This window comes from Pleurodeles waltl, chromosome 2_1 (genome assembly GCF_031143425.1).
Source record: "Pleurodeles waltl isolate 20211129_DDA chromosome 2_1, aPleWal1.hap1.20221129, whole genome shotgun sequence".
Lineage (NCBI taxonomy): Eukaryota > Metazoa > Chordata > Amphibia > Caudata > Salamandridae > Pleurodeles > Pleurodeles waltl.
This window is the reverse complement of record NC_090438.1, coordinates 93,181,987-93,198,347: the sequence shown is the minus strand read 5'-3', so window position 1 is coordinate 93,198,347 and position 16,361 is coordinate 93,181,987. Positions and strand designations below refer to the sequence as shown.

Genomic DNA, 16,361 nt, shown 5'->3' with positions numbered 1-16,361 from the left:
ACCGACCTACCACCACCACCACCAGCGACCGACCTACCACCACCACCACCAGCGACCGACCTACCACCACCACCACCAGCGACCGACCTACCACCACCACCAGCGACCGACCTACCACCACCACCCCCAGCGACCGACCGACCTACCACCCCCAGCGACCGACCGACCTACCACCCCCAGCGACCGACCTACCTACCACCCCCAGCGACCGACCGACCTACCACCCCCAGCGACCGACCGACCTACCACCCCCAGCGACCGACCGACCTACCACCCCCAGCGACCGACCGACCTACCACCCCCAGCGACCGACCGACCTACCACCCCCAGCGACCGACCTACCACCCCCAGCGACCGACCTACCACCCCCAGCGACCGACCTACCACCCCCAGCGACCGACCTACCACCACCACCCCCAGCGACCGACCTACCACCACCACCCCCAGCGACCGACCTACCACCACCACCCCCAGCGACCGACCTACCACCACCACCCCCAGCGACCGACCTACCACCACCCCCAGCGACCGACCTACCACCACCCCCAGCGACTGACCGACCATCAGTCGACCACCAGCGACTGACCTACCACCACCAGCGACCGACCTACCACCACCAGCGACCGACCTACCACCACCACCACCACCAGCCACCGACCTACCACCAGCCACCGGACCCCCACCAGCCACCAGACCCCCACCAGCCCCCCACCAGCCACCAGACCCCCACCAGCCACCAGACCCCCACCATCACCACACCAACAACCACCACAACATCCTGGACCCCAACCTCAGTATGAACCATCAAATCCATTCAGTCAGTCACCTCCACCTGCTTCTGCACACACCACCTCCTATGCAAGTCTTTCAAATGGATGCACCTCAAACATAGAAAAACCATCACACACGCCCTCATCTCCAGCAGACTAGACTACGGCAATACACTCTATGCCAGAATAAAAAAACTCACCAGTAAATTGCAAAACATCCAGAACGACGCCGCCAGACTGATCCTTGACCTACCCCGACACTGGCCACATCTCACAACACCTACGTACAAGGCACTGGCTACCCATAGAGAAAATAATCACTTTCAAGATCTTCACCCACGCACACAAAGCCCTCCACAACACCGGAACAGCCTACCTGAACCAGCGACTCAACTTCCACGTACCCCACAGGGCCCTACGCTCAGACCAGCTCTCTCTCGCAGAAGTACCCCTCATCAGGAAAACCAGAATAGGAGGACGCTCTTTCTCCTACCACGCAGCCACCGCCTGGAACGCCCTACCTATCCACATCAGACAAACCACCTCCCTCCTCAGCTTCAAGAAGGAACTGAAGACTTGGCTTTTTTAAACCACTTCACTCGTATACGCTACACTCTTTTCTCTCCCCCACCCCCAGCGCACTGAGACTCTAACAAGTGAGTAGCTTCGCTTTACAAGCACCGATTAATTGATTAGCAATAACCACCACCTCAGCAACAACCACCATAGCAATAAAAACAAATGTTGAATATGCTTGTGTATTAGTCAATAGCTAATGACTAAGGCTCATTACACAAACCTTCAAGGAGTTTCTGCAGGCTGTTTCTCATCACATGGATATTCTCAATTCCGATAAACTGGAAGCGAATATTGGAGTAATTATCTTCGTTCTCGTACCCTTTTCCAGCTGCTCGATTTGCCATTGCGTTTAGCTGTTATGAGTTAAGCAACAAAACTGGTTATGAAGAAATGAAAAAAATAATTACCAATCATACTGTCAACACAAAATGAAAATAAAAGGCTGCCAAGCACGTTTATGTAACTAAATACCATAAATGGACATCACTGGTATTCGTGCTTTCTCCTAAACGAAACCCCCACCAAGATGCAGTCACCCGCTCCAATGGCAAGGTCATGCGTACCCAGATCCAGGGGGGACCATGATCGATTATCAACACACTAGACTCGACCAGAGACAGCTAAAATGTCCTTGGCTTTCATTCTTACTCAGCTCTCCTTCAAAGAGCACACCATGTAAAACCTAATTTACTGATCTGGTCTGCAAAATCATACCCTTCCTGCTGGCTTCAAATATCTGGACACTGGTCAATTCCAACAGCTTTAAGCCCGTCTGAAAGTAGCCACCCATGCTACAGCTGCTCGATGACAGGCTAGAAGACGTTAGATCACATTACCACAAACCTGAGAGATCCAAGCTAGAAACATCTCACATGCATCTTTTTTCACGTCTAGCCGATCATCTAAAAAAGCATAACCATGAATAGAACCTTATTAACCTGAGCTAAATTCACTGACAGCGGTCAGCTACATTCACATAATAACCTGAGAAGAGCTCTAGATTTACTGATAAGCTTCGCTGAATATGCCCACTAGCTCAAATAGGAGCTGCCATTATAATTAAGACACCTTGCCTTTTTACAGGTATGCTAGAGCAAATGTACAAGTTTAGAAGCAAGCTTCTTTCTACTACCATGTAGTTCCTCTCCTCAACTTATGAACAGTTCAATGCCCAATTACCATTACATCAGTCACTCACGCCATGTCTTGCCTTTTTCTATCTGGCTTTCTTGAGTATTGCACATTGAACCTTTGTTCTTACATATACCTTTGTCTTGGTCTATACACTGCCCCTATCAACCTCAGGGCCCCTGCAAGGCGCTGTAAACATCAATATAAAATAACATGAAGAACTTCTTAACAGTCTATATTTAATATGGCAAATTTTTTAACAAAAACCTCAAATCACTTGTGTACTTGTTGTTTGAAGAGAACATATGAAGCAGTCTTGCCATAATCAACTTGTCTTTTCTGCCATCTGCCACTACGATGCAGGAAACTATCTGTCCGTACTCTCCTACATAACGCTAAAGGCCACCAGACTGCTTTTCTGAGTGCCATCAACAAATCTATCGCTCATGAACCAAGACCTTTAACATTTTAGGAAGAAATAGTAATGAAATATTGTGCAACACAAAGATACACAAAGGGAGTAATGGCATCTTCAGAGCTGAATGGAAAGTGTGCTGCAGAAGTGAAAAAGAAATTATGATGTGAAACTGATGGAGCATGACAGAAACACAGATATCCGATGTGTTGGGGCTTAATTGAAAAAAGAAACACAAGTAGAAACAAGCACTTGCCCAGCCAATAGGTCTGGCTTTAACAATATGTTCTATGGTAATGTTAAGCATTTCAAGTAAATAGCACTGGATTGGATATGTACTTGTCGAAAGTAAATAACTGTAGAATAATACTGGTGTGAGTTAAAAGGTGAAGTGACAGTTGCACTAGACCTAAAAATCCATACAGGTTAATGACTGCTCTCCTCTCATCTGTGCTGTTGCCAAAGAAACACAACATAAATTATCTACTTATCTAAGACACTTTATGAGCATTCCAGTGTCATGTTTGTGCCACTGAAAGTTCAAGCTCAGGCAGCTGCTGGACAAATAAACAAAATAATCACAGCTGTGTGAAGGTCAAGCACTTTTTATCGAAGCACACAACTTCTTACCAATCTGAAAATGTACTCCTGGCTCCCAATATGTGGGCCGAGCCAAAGCCCCTCTTGTGATGCTGACATAATTGTCTGGTGACAACTGCAGTGTCAAGCCAGACCATAAAAAGAAACAGAACCTAAAGTATGACAATTTAAAAAAAATGTTTAATGTAGAATAATCTGTGAAAAAATAAATGCTGAAAAGGAGTAAGTCAAACAATACATGAATAAATAAATATTTCCTCCTGGCGCGGTTCATGACAGAGGGTTTCTCGAGGTAGGGGATATGGAGGTGGGGGGTAAATGGATGATGGATTTCCCAGTGGATTTAAGTTTTTGTCCTTGAAGTAATGTTTGACTGATGTGGGATGCCAAATGAAAATTCTGCAAAACAAATACTTGGTATGCCACTATCCTTAAATATTTTTCTTCATAGAATGTGATATGCAATAGCGGTATTAGTATTATGGCATTGTGCATGTTGGCAGTGTTGTTAGTGTAATTATGGAAAATAATAAAGAACAAGTTAAAAACTACTTCCTCCCTGAATACCTTTCCTTGCCAGGTTTAAGTACATCTGAGAACTTTGCAACAGGCATACTAGATTTGCCTTTTTCTCCCAATATGTAGAGAGAATGAGTATGGTAGTCTGAAACAACATCTGTAAAAATACAAATTGCAAGGTCATGATCCTATACACGAAAGCTAAGGTTGTCCACATAAAAGGTATTATTTCTTATAAATTTTAAACTATTTAAAAAACACACAATAGGGTACAATGAAACACCATATTTAAATATTTAGTTTTGTATTGTGCTACATGTCTTCTTGCGGTTACTCCTGAGTGCTCGGGGTCCCAGGTCAAAGTGTGAATATGCCTGGTGAAGGGGTGTTAAAGCCCAATCAGAATGTGCCACATCAGGAAACGATACTAACTTGTAATCCAATTTCTTCACCAGGCATTGCAGTGGAGTTCATAAAAGGCAGGATATCCTCACACGAGTGAGACCCTGGCGCACAGTCTTTAAATAATGTTACCACTTTCCAATAAACCAAATAAATAAAAGCATGTCGATCTCGGCGACAATTATTGCCTTTCTCCAATTAGCAAAATACAAGACAAACAGTACATTTAGCTAGAACCACTGCTTAGAAAACTGTTTACTTTGGATAAAAGAGAAGCATGAAATGGTACCCTCTTTTAGAACACTGCAACAAAGTTCAAATGGCTGCTAAAGAATCTCAGAAGATTGCACCATCACAGTCTGCCCAGCAGGGTGTCAGTCATGCAGTTTGGCTTTGGTGCAAGAAAAAGATACCCATGTACAAGACCCAGTTCAAAGTCTGTGGCCCTAAATTATATAAGTGGGTAGGGCATTCCTGAATTCAACGACCATAGCAATGGTGACGAACAAGAATTACAAGTAAGTTTTCCTTCTTCACCATGGGATTCTCTCTGATATTCACAAAACGTAGAATAGAGTAACAAGCTATCACACTTTAACGTGCAATAAGAGTCATAGACTGCACAGCTTGGACAAATAAGTTACGAAGAAAAGCCAGCACCATCAAAGTATCTGCTTTGGAGTGCATATGCAGACAATTTTTTAGCATAGTATGGGCTGACCTTCAAGTAGCAGTCTTACAAATATCAGGGGTGGTGACATTTCTCATCAGAGCAGGAGTAGCCACCTTCTCATCAAACAAAGCATAAATCTATGGAGGATACATTGCCAGGCAGGCATGATTTAGGAATAATCTGGCAAAGAAATAGCCTGATTAATGTTAAAATCAGGAAAAAAACTAAGAGAAAAGAAGGATGAGTTCTTCATGGCACCTTGAAAAACTGTGAAGGGGTCATCATTACACAGAGCTTGAAGCACACTCGCTATCATGGCTGAGACATAACCACAGAAAAAGCAGCCTTCCAAGACAGGTAGGCAGGTGCTGTAATATCAAACTTTTGCATTAGTACAAGGGAGATCAACTTAGTGACATAAAACAGTCAAGTCCCAGGAAAAGAAGGCCGTGTAAGTGCACAAAAAAGTATAAGGTCCTCCTCATACTTAATTGCAGTACAAGAACTGTATAGTCAAGACTGTGCCAGATAAATAAGATAAGATAGAATAATCTCCTCTGAAAAGTTATAATGTCCACCTACTTTGCTGAAACAATATAAACCAAACCTGTTCTACTTAAAAGCTCATGATGTCCTAGTTGAAGGAAACTTCACCTCTTTCAGGATCGCCATGCAATCATCAGGGAGTTTCAATTGTACATACTGCAAGATCTGAATAGCCAGGCAGTTAAGAGAAAGGCTAAGATGGAAGATTCTGCCAGACATCCTGAAAAGCAGACTGGACCTCTTCAGCAGCTTTTGTTGGGACAGAAGGGGCAACTGAAAAGGGCCTCTGTATGATCAATATGAAGGCTACTCAGGGGCAATAAGAATCATCTGCATGTTAAGTTCAAACGTTGAGTACTCTGAGAAGAAATGGGATCAGAGAAAAAGCATGGTGAAATACTCTTGACCAGTTCCTCAAAAGCACATTCCATAGGCAGTGCAAAACCCAAAAGTAAAGTGAGACCTTTTGTGTTTCCTTCGGTTTCCCACAAGTCCATTTTCCAGATGTTAGAAACATGTGAAAATGTCTGCTAGCACATTGCTGTCTAAAACTCATTTGTGTTTTTTCAACTAATGGGGACTCAGTCATCTGCTTTGGAGTTCTGCAGCCGCTGAAGGAGGACTGCAGGCAGATGAATTCCCCTCACCAGCATGATCGATCTTCCTTGGAAATCACCTGTGACACTGTGACTTTTTGCTTTTTCAAAAAGTACATGGGGGACATGCTGTTCTTTTGCAGCCTTGAGCATCAGCAAGTGGGACTAGAGGCCGTTGAAGTGGTCTCTGCTCCAACATGTTGATCTGGTAACCATTTTGTGGGGAGGACCACGGCCCATGAGGACTGAGAGTTTCTATGTGAGCAGCCCAGCCCTCCAAAGAGTTACCACCACTATTTGTGAAGCAATCAAAAGTCTAAAATGAAATCCAGAGAGAAGGTTCTCCCCCCTTGCATCACAACCTTAGCGAATGCAGGGCGTTGAAAAACAACTACACTTTGTTATTCCCATTTCCTGACTTCTACCAAATGTTCCTGAAAAGATCTCATATGAAACTAAGCCTCTCAGATTACAGAGCTGTACCTCCATGGATGCCAGAAAGGAAGACACCAGATGTTCTAAAGGCTTAACTAGGCAGAGTTGTAAGCATTTCTAGTGGACGGGGAAAATCCTTTTGTGAGAAAGACACTTCCTCCTTCGCTGTCTAAATGCTCCTAAGCACTGCAAGATTTGTACTTGAACTTGTGAATTTCTTTAAATACAAATGGAGACTCAATCTTTATGGTAGATCTACTGTCGGTTATAGGTCTTGAAGCCTAGTGACAAGAAGAAACTTTGAGTAACCAATTGTCCGAATAAGGGCAAACAAACACTTCTTTCTTGTGTGGTTGGGCTGTAATTACTTCAAAACCTTTGAAGCAGCTTTGGAAACTGATTTTAATCCAAAAGGGAGTACTTTAAACTGAAAGATTCCAGCCAATTTTGAACTTTAGAAACTTTGTGTGGGCTGTACATTGGGCACAGGAATTCAGTAATCCTGCAGGTTCAGAGTACAGATGCAGTTGCATTTGCTAAAGATATGAAAAAATCTAAGAAAGACCCACGTAGTCCAGCATTGCAGGATTTAACCCAATCGGTGGTATAAGGGGAGGAGAGCTGGATACCCTGATTTTGTATCCATTCTGCACCATTTGTAGTACTCGAATATCCTGTGTAATATCCTGTCATGCAGAGAGATGGTGTGGAATACTCCCTGCCTCCCGGGTACTTGTCAGTGGAGGCAGGATGATGGAGTCTCTCTTTTAGCAGAGGAAGGCAATTCGCTATTACCTCTTCATTGAGAACACTTTTGACGCTGAACAACTGCTGTGCTTCTGCTCCTGTAGTGTCCTTTTCCAAAATGGTAAGTGTGATAGTTGTTTCCCCTTGCTGAAAAAGTTTAACTCCAGGTTCATTGGTCGTCTCCAGAACCACAGACTTAAAAGTCTCTGTATCAGGATTGATTTTTTGGTCTTCATCCTCCCGATATCCGGCAAGAGATGTCTCAGTGAAAGGCAACTCCAAACCTTTCTGGTGTGCACAAAGAGACACGTCTTAAGTTAGAGCCAGGAAGTGCATCTGACTGAAATTCCAAGACTACTATCTGCAGTGGCAAGATCAGGACTCCGATATGATGATGCCTTACTTAACTATTTTAAGAAAGTCCCCCCACCCCCCATCTTAGATCTGACTTGACAGTGCAGCTCTCTGTAAAACCTATAGTTACCAAATCTTTAAAATAGGAGGAGAGGGCTTGGCCCTGGCTCAGATGTGTATTTCTTTCTCAACTTATATTATTGGAAGTTTGGTGTATCATTCTGTTTTTTTAGAGTCCCTGCAATGCATTCATGAGAGACTATTTTACATCTTAACAATACACTGAATTTGGGGCGTGTCCAAGATGGCAACTGGAGCGGGAGCCTAGTTCGGAACTCCGCACCTGGCCGGTCGTTTATCCTGTTTGTAGACGGCATTTGCCGTCCTTGATCTGCTCCCTGCCGCCCAGGTGGAGCCAGAAGCAGGAGGTCCGACGAGCGCTGCAGCGGAGTCTGCTGCAGCACGATCAGAAGTGACGGAAACTTGGATGCAGACGAATGGGCCTAAAAAGGAAAGCGCAGACGGGACGCAAGGCTGATGTGGCGGACCCACTCTGCTCGCCCCCGAGGCTATTGGTGTGTCCCGGCGGTGGTTCTTCAGCCAGAGAGAGTGGAGGAGCCTCCGAGCCGGAGATGGCGGGGTGCGGGCTGTAACCCGGTGGCTGTGGGTGTGTTGTAGGACCAGTGAGGTAGTAAGACTGCAGGAGAGAGGTGCGGGGAGGCTCCCTCGCCCATGTGCCAGCACGCCCAGAGCGCCTCTGGAAGCTGCGGCAGCAATCCTCATAAATGGAGGCCCCAGGGATGCCTATGGAAACTCTCAGTGGGGCGGAGATAAAAACGTAATGAGCCGGAGCAGCTGAGCTGAATGCCGACAGGTGGGCCTTGAAGACCCCACTTCCACCCCAGGCGAGGGCACTGCCTACCAACAGGAGCACAACAACGCAACCGCATCTCTGGATGAGACCGGGCACACTGTGAGGACCTAAGGGGGAGACTCCCCAGCAACCCCTGCGGAGACATGCCCAAGAAGTGGAGCTAAAGCCAGGAGGATACAGCGTGCAAGTACGGAGCGCTGAGATAGTGAGAGAAACTCCATGTTGCAGGAGCGCACGTTCCTAAATAGACTTAGACTGAACTGCAAACTGGTAGGAATCCTACTCTGCAGTACCATATCATGGCTATAAAAAGACTGCCTAACAAGTTTTAGTTCGCTAAAACTAGAAGCGCCATGATAGCCAAGGCCCCGGGCTCACCTGCCACTTTCATGTTAAAGTATGAGTTCACAGTGTATAACATGGCTGGAAACCACCCAATACCAGTGGCTATCCCCACAGTAAACAACTTGATTCCGCACTAGGATATCAAACCACTGTAACTATCTGTAAGATCAGACGGGCCCACACTTTTACTGATATCTGGAGTAATCGTAGCTGATGTCCATCTCTTAGAGAACAAGAACATGATGAGTCTGAGTGTGCACGCTGAATTGACCGCTAGTCAGAGCGCTGCTCAAAATCGACTGGGGTTTGCACCCATTCGCAAAAGCCACAGTGGTGAATGTCTCTCCTCCACACTAGCGCGATCACCACACCTGGAAAAGAACAGATGGGGAAGCCTAAAAACACACAGCCGACCGTCCTGACCGCGGACAACTCGGCGGCACAATCGTTACCCTTAAATGACACTACTCATTCCCTGCAGCGACTAGATGTTACCCTTCACAGCCACTCCTCCCAATTCGAGAAAATTCTACAGGCCATACTAGTCACTAAAACATCCCTGGAGTCCAGGATTGATGCAGATGCGCAAGATGTTAACCTACTTCAGGCAGACCACAGCAAATTAGCCGATAGGGTGGAGGAGACTGAGTCTGGGATGGTGACACTGCGCCCATCTATCCAGGATCTCCAAAAACAGATAAAGCAATTAACCACGGAAGTAGCAACACTACAACGAAGGGCAGAAGATGCAGAGGGGTGCTCGAGGCGCAACAATGTCCGATTCATGGGGTTCCCGGAGACAGAAGAAGACCCCAGCGTGGAGCTGTTTCTGGAACAATGGTTAATGTCTACAGTGTTTCAAAATAAAATCCTGAAACTCTTTTCAATAGAGCGGGCCCACAGAGTCCCGGGAAGACCTCAGCCACCAGGTTCCACTCCCCGTCCAATGATAGCCCGCCTCCTCAATTACCACGATAGAGACTTAATACTGCAATGCTTTCGTCATGGAAATCTGAGGATGCGGCTATCACTGCCTATCCAGATTTCACTGCGGAGTTTCAGGAAAAAAAGGAACTCTTTCTTCATAGCTAAACAACAACTTTGTGAAAATAACATAAAATATGCACTGCTTTTCCCCGCAAGACTACGTGTGATCGATGGGGCAAAAACACAAATTTTTGCTACCCCTAAGGATGCATTGGACATCGCTCCATGCCAAGGGTCTAGCCCAGCCACCTAATAGGGAGAAACGGAGACACAATGATTATCCCTGAGACCCAAACAAAAGCGCCATATGAGATGCAGGCCCGGTCCGACCAGCGCACAGGTTGCGGAAGAACGAGCATAGGTATTTCTCGAGGCCACACAGCTCACGTCGAATTATTTTGCTGCACTCCAGACGCCATCAGAATCTAACTCCGATTATGGAGACCACAGTGACTCAGCCGTAACCTGCAATAACCCAACTTTTACTCCCTGCCCGGCTGACGCTTTATAAATAGGATTGGGCACGACAGGAACAAATAAAACAAATAAAGATTTATAACAGGAGCGCAGCTACCTGGAGTTATGCCCTGCACTTTCACGATGCCTTGTATGGACTATAATATACGGAAAGAAAGAAACAATATGCGGACCACGCTGCTGCTCATCTGTCGTAACAAATACCCATTCCATGCTGGGCTTCCTGGATGGAGTGACTGAGGCCCAGTGGCCAAGACCACCGCCTGGGGTCCCTGCTGGGGGCACGGGGCTAGGATCGCACACATCACTTCTGCACACGGAGATGACTGCCGAACATATAATATACCCTATGGGCTGGATAAAGGATGCGAGCCAGTTTTTGGTGTCTCCACATGAAACTTATCGTATGGAATGGTTCTATTTCAAATGTGTTCACTGTTTGTATTGCCAGATAATGATACTTCAGTGTGCTCCGTTTAGGCATGTTGCCACTCTTGTTTATTTTTTACATAGTTGTTATGAGTACAAGACTGCACATTGTTATGGGAGAGGTAGACACGAGGGTAAAGAGACGAACAGAACGGAGGTATCAGACACACCACGCACACACACGTTCAACACAAACAGGGTAGTGAACCCAGTAATTTCCGCAATTACGTGGTACGTTACCCCATGAGTACCCAACCTACATTATCTCTTCCTAATTATATCATCACATGGAACGTGCGTGGTATGGCATCTTCATCTAAGCAACACCGCATACAGGCATGCCTAAAGCTTCAGAAAATACACATAGCTATGCTCCAAGAAACGCATCTAACGGAGTCTGTACTCTCTAAGCTTAATCATAACTGGAGAGGGCAGGCATATGGTACACTACTGCATCCGCATTTGCAAGGGGGTGCTAATATGGATAGCACCACGCGTCCCGAACATACCACACCGCACTCGGGAAGGGATTTTGTGTCCCAGACATAATTATGGGTAGGTCGCACCCACCACTGCAGGAAGCAATGTGCAGGAAGACCTACCAGGTGTTCCAAAACTGGTGTGTGGAAAGGGGGACTCCACGATGAGAGGCAGACGGGCCATCTAATGAGTAGCTAGTACTCCTTTTACTCTCCTGTCCATGACCTCCATACCAGGATAGATTTATTCCTAGGGCCCACGGCATTATTACAGACGGCAATGAGATCTGAATACTTAGCTCGTACCATATCTGATCATAGCCCGTTGAAGATGAATATACAATGGGGCAGACCGATCACACGTGTTCCGACCTGGCGTTTGCATGTAGAAACATAACAGACCCTCCCTTCCACCAAGAATTGGCCACATGCATCTCCACATACTTTACACAAAACCATAACCCCACACATCTCCGAGCTATCTAATTGGATGCACATAAGGTGGTGATACAGGGGCAGTGCCTTTCTGCATCTGTGGAGGCCTGCCGGGAACTACATCGGGAAGTAGCTGCACTCGAGGTTCAGCTTTGCACAGCTGAAATAGCCGTAGCAAATCAGACAGCCAACCTGGACCTCCTCCGGAGCTTATGGGAACAACATAGGGAGGATGACGCGAGATTGTGCAAACATGATTATCAGCACTAGATGATGCGACAATATGCCGAGGGTGACCGATCGGGCTGTCTGCTGGCGTGGCCAGTAAAGGATCTCCTTAGGCACACTCCAATTGGGGCAATTTGATTAGACAGCAGCAAAGTGCTCACCACACAGGCTGACATTAATACAGCATTCAAAAACTGCTACTTATCACTATATGCAGCGGCTGAGCCACTGCCATCAACATAAGTAACCACTTATTTTTTACCCAATCTCCCTATCCCAAATATGCACTTCCCATTTAGAGGAACTAGATGCACCAATCACAATGGAAGAAATTTGTGCTGCTATAAGTCAACTAGCTCGCAATAAAGCCCCTGGATCCGACAGCTTGCCGGTCGAGTACTACTTGGCATACACATCTCATCTACTACCACCTATGCTGGAGATGTTCACTGAGGCATGCTCGTCCAGTAAACTACCACAGATGCTGCGTGAGGCACTCATTTTAGTCTTATCAAAACATGGCCGTGACCCCCTCGACGTGAGATCCTACAGATCTCTTTCCCTACTAAATTTGGATTGTAAAATCCTGGGGAAACTCCTGGTGAACAGACTCCTCCCGCTAATGTCAGACTTGATACACAAGGACCAATCGGGCTTTATTCCTGGACGTAATATCTTTTTGAATATCATAAGACTGCTTCGGCTTTTTCACAATAATACCCACAATGTTAACAGGAGAGTGGCTGTTTCCCTTGAAACTGAAAAAGCGTTTGATACGCTCAGTTAGGATCACTTATTTACAACTCTGAGTCGTATGGGATTTGGGTCTGGATTTTTTAAATGGGTGAGGGTCCTGTACTCTGACCAGACAGCTCGGGTCAAAACAGGTAACATCATATCAGATAGCTTCCCTATCCGTAGGGGCACTCAACAGGATTGCCCGCTATCAGCACTATTGTTCGCCCTGGCGATGGAACCGCTAGCGGCCCACCTGAGACAGAAAGCGGAACAATGGGGGAAATTCATGAGTCCCGCAATTTTCACATCTCCCGATAGGCAGATGACACCTTAATTTATCTATGTGACCATGTGGCGGCTGTCCCCGAGGTTAATGTCCTTATTGAACACCTTCAGAATAATATCGGGACTAAAGGTCAACTGGTCAAAATCCTGCATCTTCCCCTTGTCTCCTGTTTCCCCGGAAGTCCAACCGTCTCTCCCCCATTATCGATTGAGCTGGTGTCATACTACGTTCAAATATCTTTGAGTGTGGATATATCACTCCTTGCAAGACCTGAGACAGGGTAATCTGGATCGGGCGGTAAGAAGTATTCGCAGATCGCTCCCCTTCTGGTGCTCGCTCCTGCTTTCACTGATGGGTAGAGTGGCCATACCCAACATGCTTGTTCTCCCTAGACTGTTATACTACTTTGCGGTAGTACCAACTGTCCTCCAGAAGTCACTTTTTCGAACGTTAAATAGTTTACTAACTGAATTAATCTGGGGGAAGGATAGACGTTGAGTGGCCTTGAATATGACAGCACCCCATTGACAAGGGTGGCCTAGGCATGCCTAATCTCGAGCTCTATGCCATGGCACTGCTGCAATGGCTGTTGCGGTGGCTGGGTGGGTTCCAGAATCCAGATAAAGCATATGTGATGAACTTTCTTGGTGCAACACACCCCCTCCTCCCCCAGCATATACTTGCTGGCAGACAAGACATGCCCTCCCACACGCGGATCCTTATTACTGAATATAGCTAGAACTTGCTGGCATAGATACATACACAATACCTCTAGAAACACACCCTATTCCCCATTAATAGCTATAGCGTGCTTACCAGCTGCTAGGAATATGTTGAAACACTGTGACATGACCCCATGGACGACTGTTAACCTGGTCACGGTGGAGGACTTTTTTGCAGAGGGTACATTGCTGACGTTTGAGGAACTTGGAGAATCCAATGACCTCCATGCAGGATTATTCCTATCATACTGCACAACTAGGCAACTTATACATAACACATGGAGAAATGGCAACTCAGAACCAACAGCGTCACAAGTACTCACAAAGCTATTGTCCGACCCAGGGACCAGTAAAGTAATCTCTATATTATATACTGCCTTGAACACAGTACATTGCGCAGGGGTGGAAAACGCTTGCGCCCGTTGGAAGGAGGTACCACCCCCAACCCCTGTTCTAGGGCTCATGGGAGTCTGCTATGGCTGGGGATAAAGAGGCATCACATAATCCCAGGCTTCGTTTTACCCAATTCAATTACTTACACCAAACGTACCTGTCCCCTTCCTGCATTAAACGCATGTTCCCGACGTCTGATCCAAAATGTCCAAGATGCGGCCTGGGAGAGGCCAGCTTCTACCTCATGGTATGGGAATGCTTCACGCTACAATTGTCCTGGCGTCAGGTAACAGAGATTGTAGATGATATAACAGATTATGCTTTGACATTCACCTGAATGCCATGTGCTGGAAGGCGATTGCCCCCTCCTGCCCCTGGACATCACCAGATGGCTGCATTCCCTGTTACAACTAGCACGCGCAGAGGCGGAGGTACTAAAACACAGCTAAGTAGGGGATTAGCACTGGGTGGTAGCGACAAATGAACACATTTCTCGTCAAATTGGAAGCCAAAAACGACACTCGACCCCCATGAACGAACTACATTACTACATCCTCATCTAGGAAAGATGATTTCTCCACTGTCCTTTAAATGATTACCGTGTTGACGATTCCTCCTTACAGACTAGCAAAATCGACTTATTCACCCAGTGAAAGTATAATGCAAAACACTCTCCACACGAGTGAACCTCCCGCACAGTGCATCAACTCAATATATAGATCCATGGTTGGGGTTCTTCACACACCCGCATCCACACAGACTTATATATGGTCTCTCAGGCAAGCGAGTTGGGTTGAAAACTGTCTTAGTAATGTGGCACCCTGAACAGTTTAGATAATAGCAGAGTCCCTTTTTACAAACTATGGAAAATGTTTTCATGTCTATAGACCTGCTAGGGAAATGATATCTACACTACTGGGACCACGCCTTCACGGTCATCATGTTTAACTTGCGGTGCTCCCCCCACGTCCTCACCCCCCACACGAATGGTTAAAAAAATTATGCATCTGTAACTGTGCAATCTCGGTCATTGTTATTTTTCAATGTGCTACTTTTTTGTTTAACTCTTCCTTCAGTTTCCTGTAGCAAGCATTAAGTGCATTACACATCTCAATAAAAAGATTAAAACTCCTCCTCCTCATCGTCGTCCTCCTCCTCCTTCCTTCCCTCCCTCCCTCCCTCCTCCCCCCTGCAAGCTTTCAGCACACCGGCAGAATATTGTAAAAGACAACAGAAGCAAATCAGACAGCGGTCAGACAAGTATATCAAAGACTGTACAGCCAGCTCAGCTGCTCTGCAGGGCAAACTGTGGATGTTATATGGGACCTCACAATGCATGTGAGCATCAGAGAAAAATATTTCGGGCACATTCACACCAGGCAATTTTGATGCACATTGAGTATTTTCTTTAGGGAGGGTTGCACTTGCATTGCACAGCACTTCATCTGTGCACAGCGAGCTAGACCTGGTGTAATATTTAGGTCACTGCAGGCAGGTGTCTACCGGTGCCACCAAAATTGTACAAAATGATGCAGAATCACCACAAATGGCCTAAAATACCTTGTTTTAGTGGAAACGGTAAGAACAAACAGCAAAATATTAAGCTTCATACCCAAACATTCGTTGCCACTCTGAAAACCTAACATTGGCAAATCCAATAAATCCAACGATTAGGTGCTACCACAGAAAATTTGCATCTGTGCATGCTTGTGTTTCAATGTCTCTTGGAAGGAACTCTGAGAACTGGTTTACTGACTCTTGAAGAGATCAATCTTAGAGACTAAAAAGGCATGGGATCAGACAGCGTTCACAATATTTGCTGAGGTGTGAAACTTTGTTCCTCAAAACATCCCACCTCACATTGTCCTGAAGAGGCTGAGGAGCAGGCCGCTCAACCCAAGGTGTCAGTAGGACGTCTAATGAATCCTGAGGAGGCTGTGGAAGGTAACCAGAGAGCTAACAGCTTTAGAGCAGAGGGGAACAGGTCTGATCATCATCCTGCATCGAGACAACAACCACCCATTGCAGGATCCAGCAGAGAGGTTGAAGGTACATAATTATTTTCCAGGACTTTCAGGCAGAACGCAACATGTTTCTTGCCAAAGGAGAGAGACTGAGATATAGGAAACTCTCACAATGATGAGATGTCTTTCAACGTCATATGAAACTTTGACCTCAAATGAAGCTTTGATGTTAACAGA

At 46.0% G+C, this 16,361-nt stretch overlaps 1 protein-coding gene across 2 annotated transcripts in view; it reads right to left on the bottom strand.

Annotated features, from left to right (window-relative positions):
• MTMR8 (myotubularin related protein 8) overlaps window positions 1-16,361 on the bottom strand; it is a 226,249-nt gene that overhangs the window by 89,017 nt on the left and 120,871 nt on the right. For both annotated transcript variants that reach the window (XM_069210536.1, XM_069210544.1), the window contains exon 7: window positions 1,570-1,702. In XM_069210536.1, the coding sequence (XP_069066637.1) occupies window positions 1,570-1,702 (133 nt within the window). The remainder of the gene's footprint in view (window positions 1-1,569; window positions 1,703-16,361) is intronic.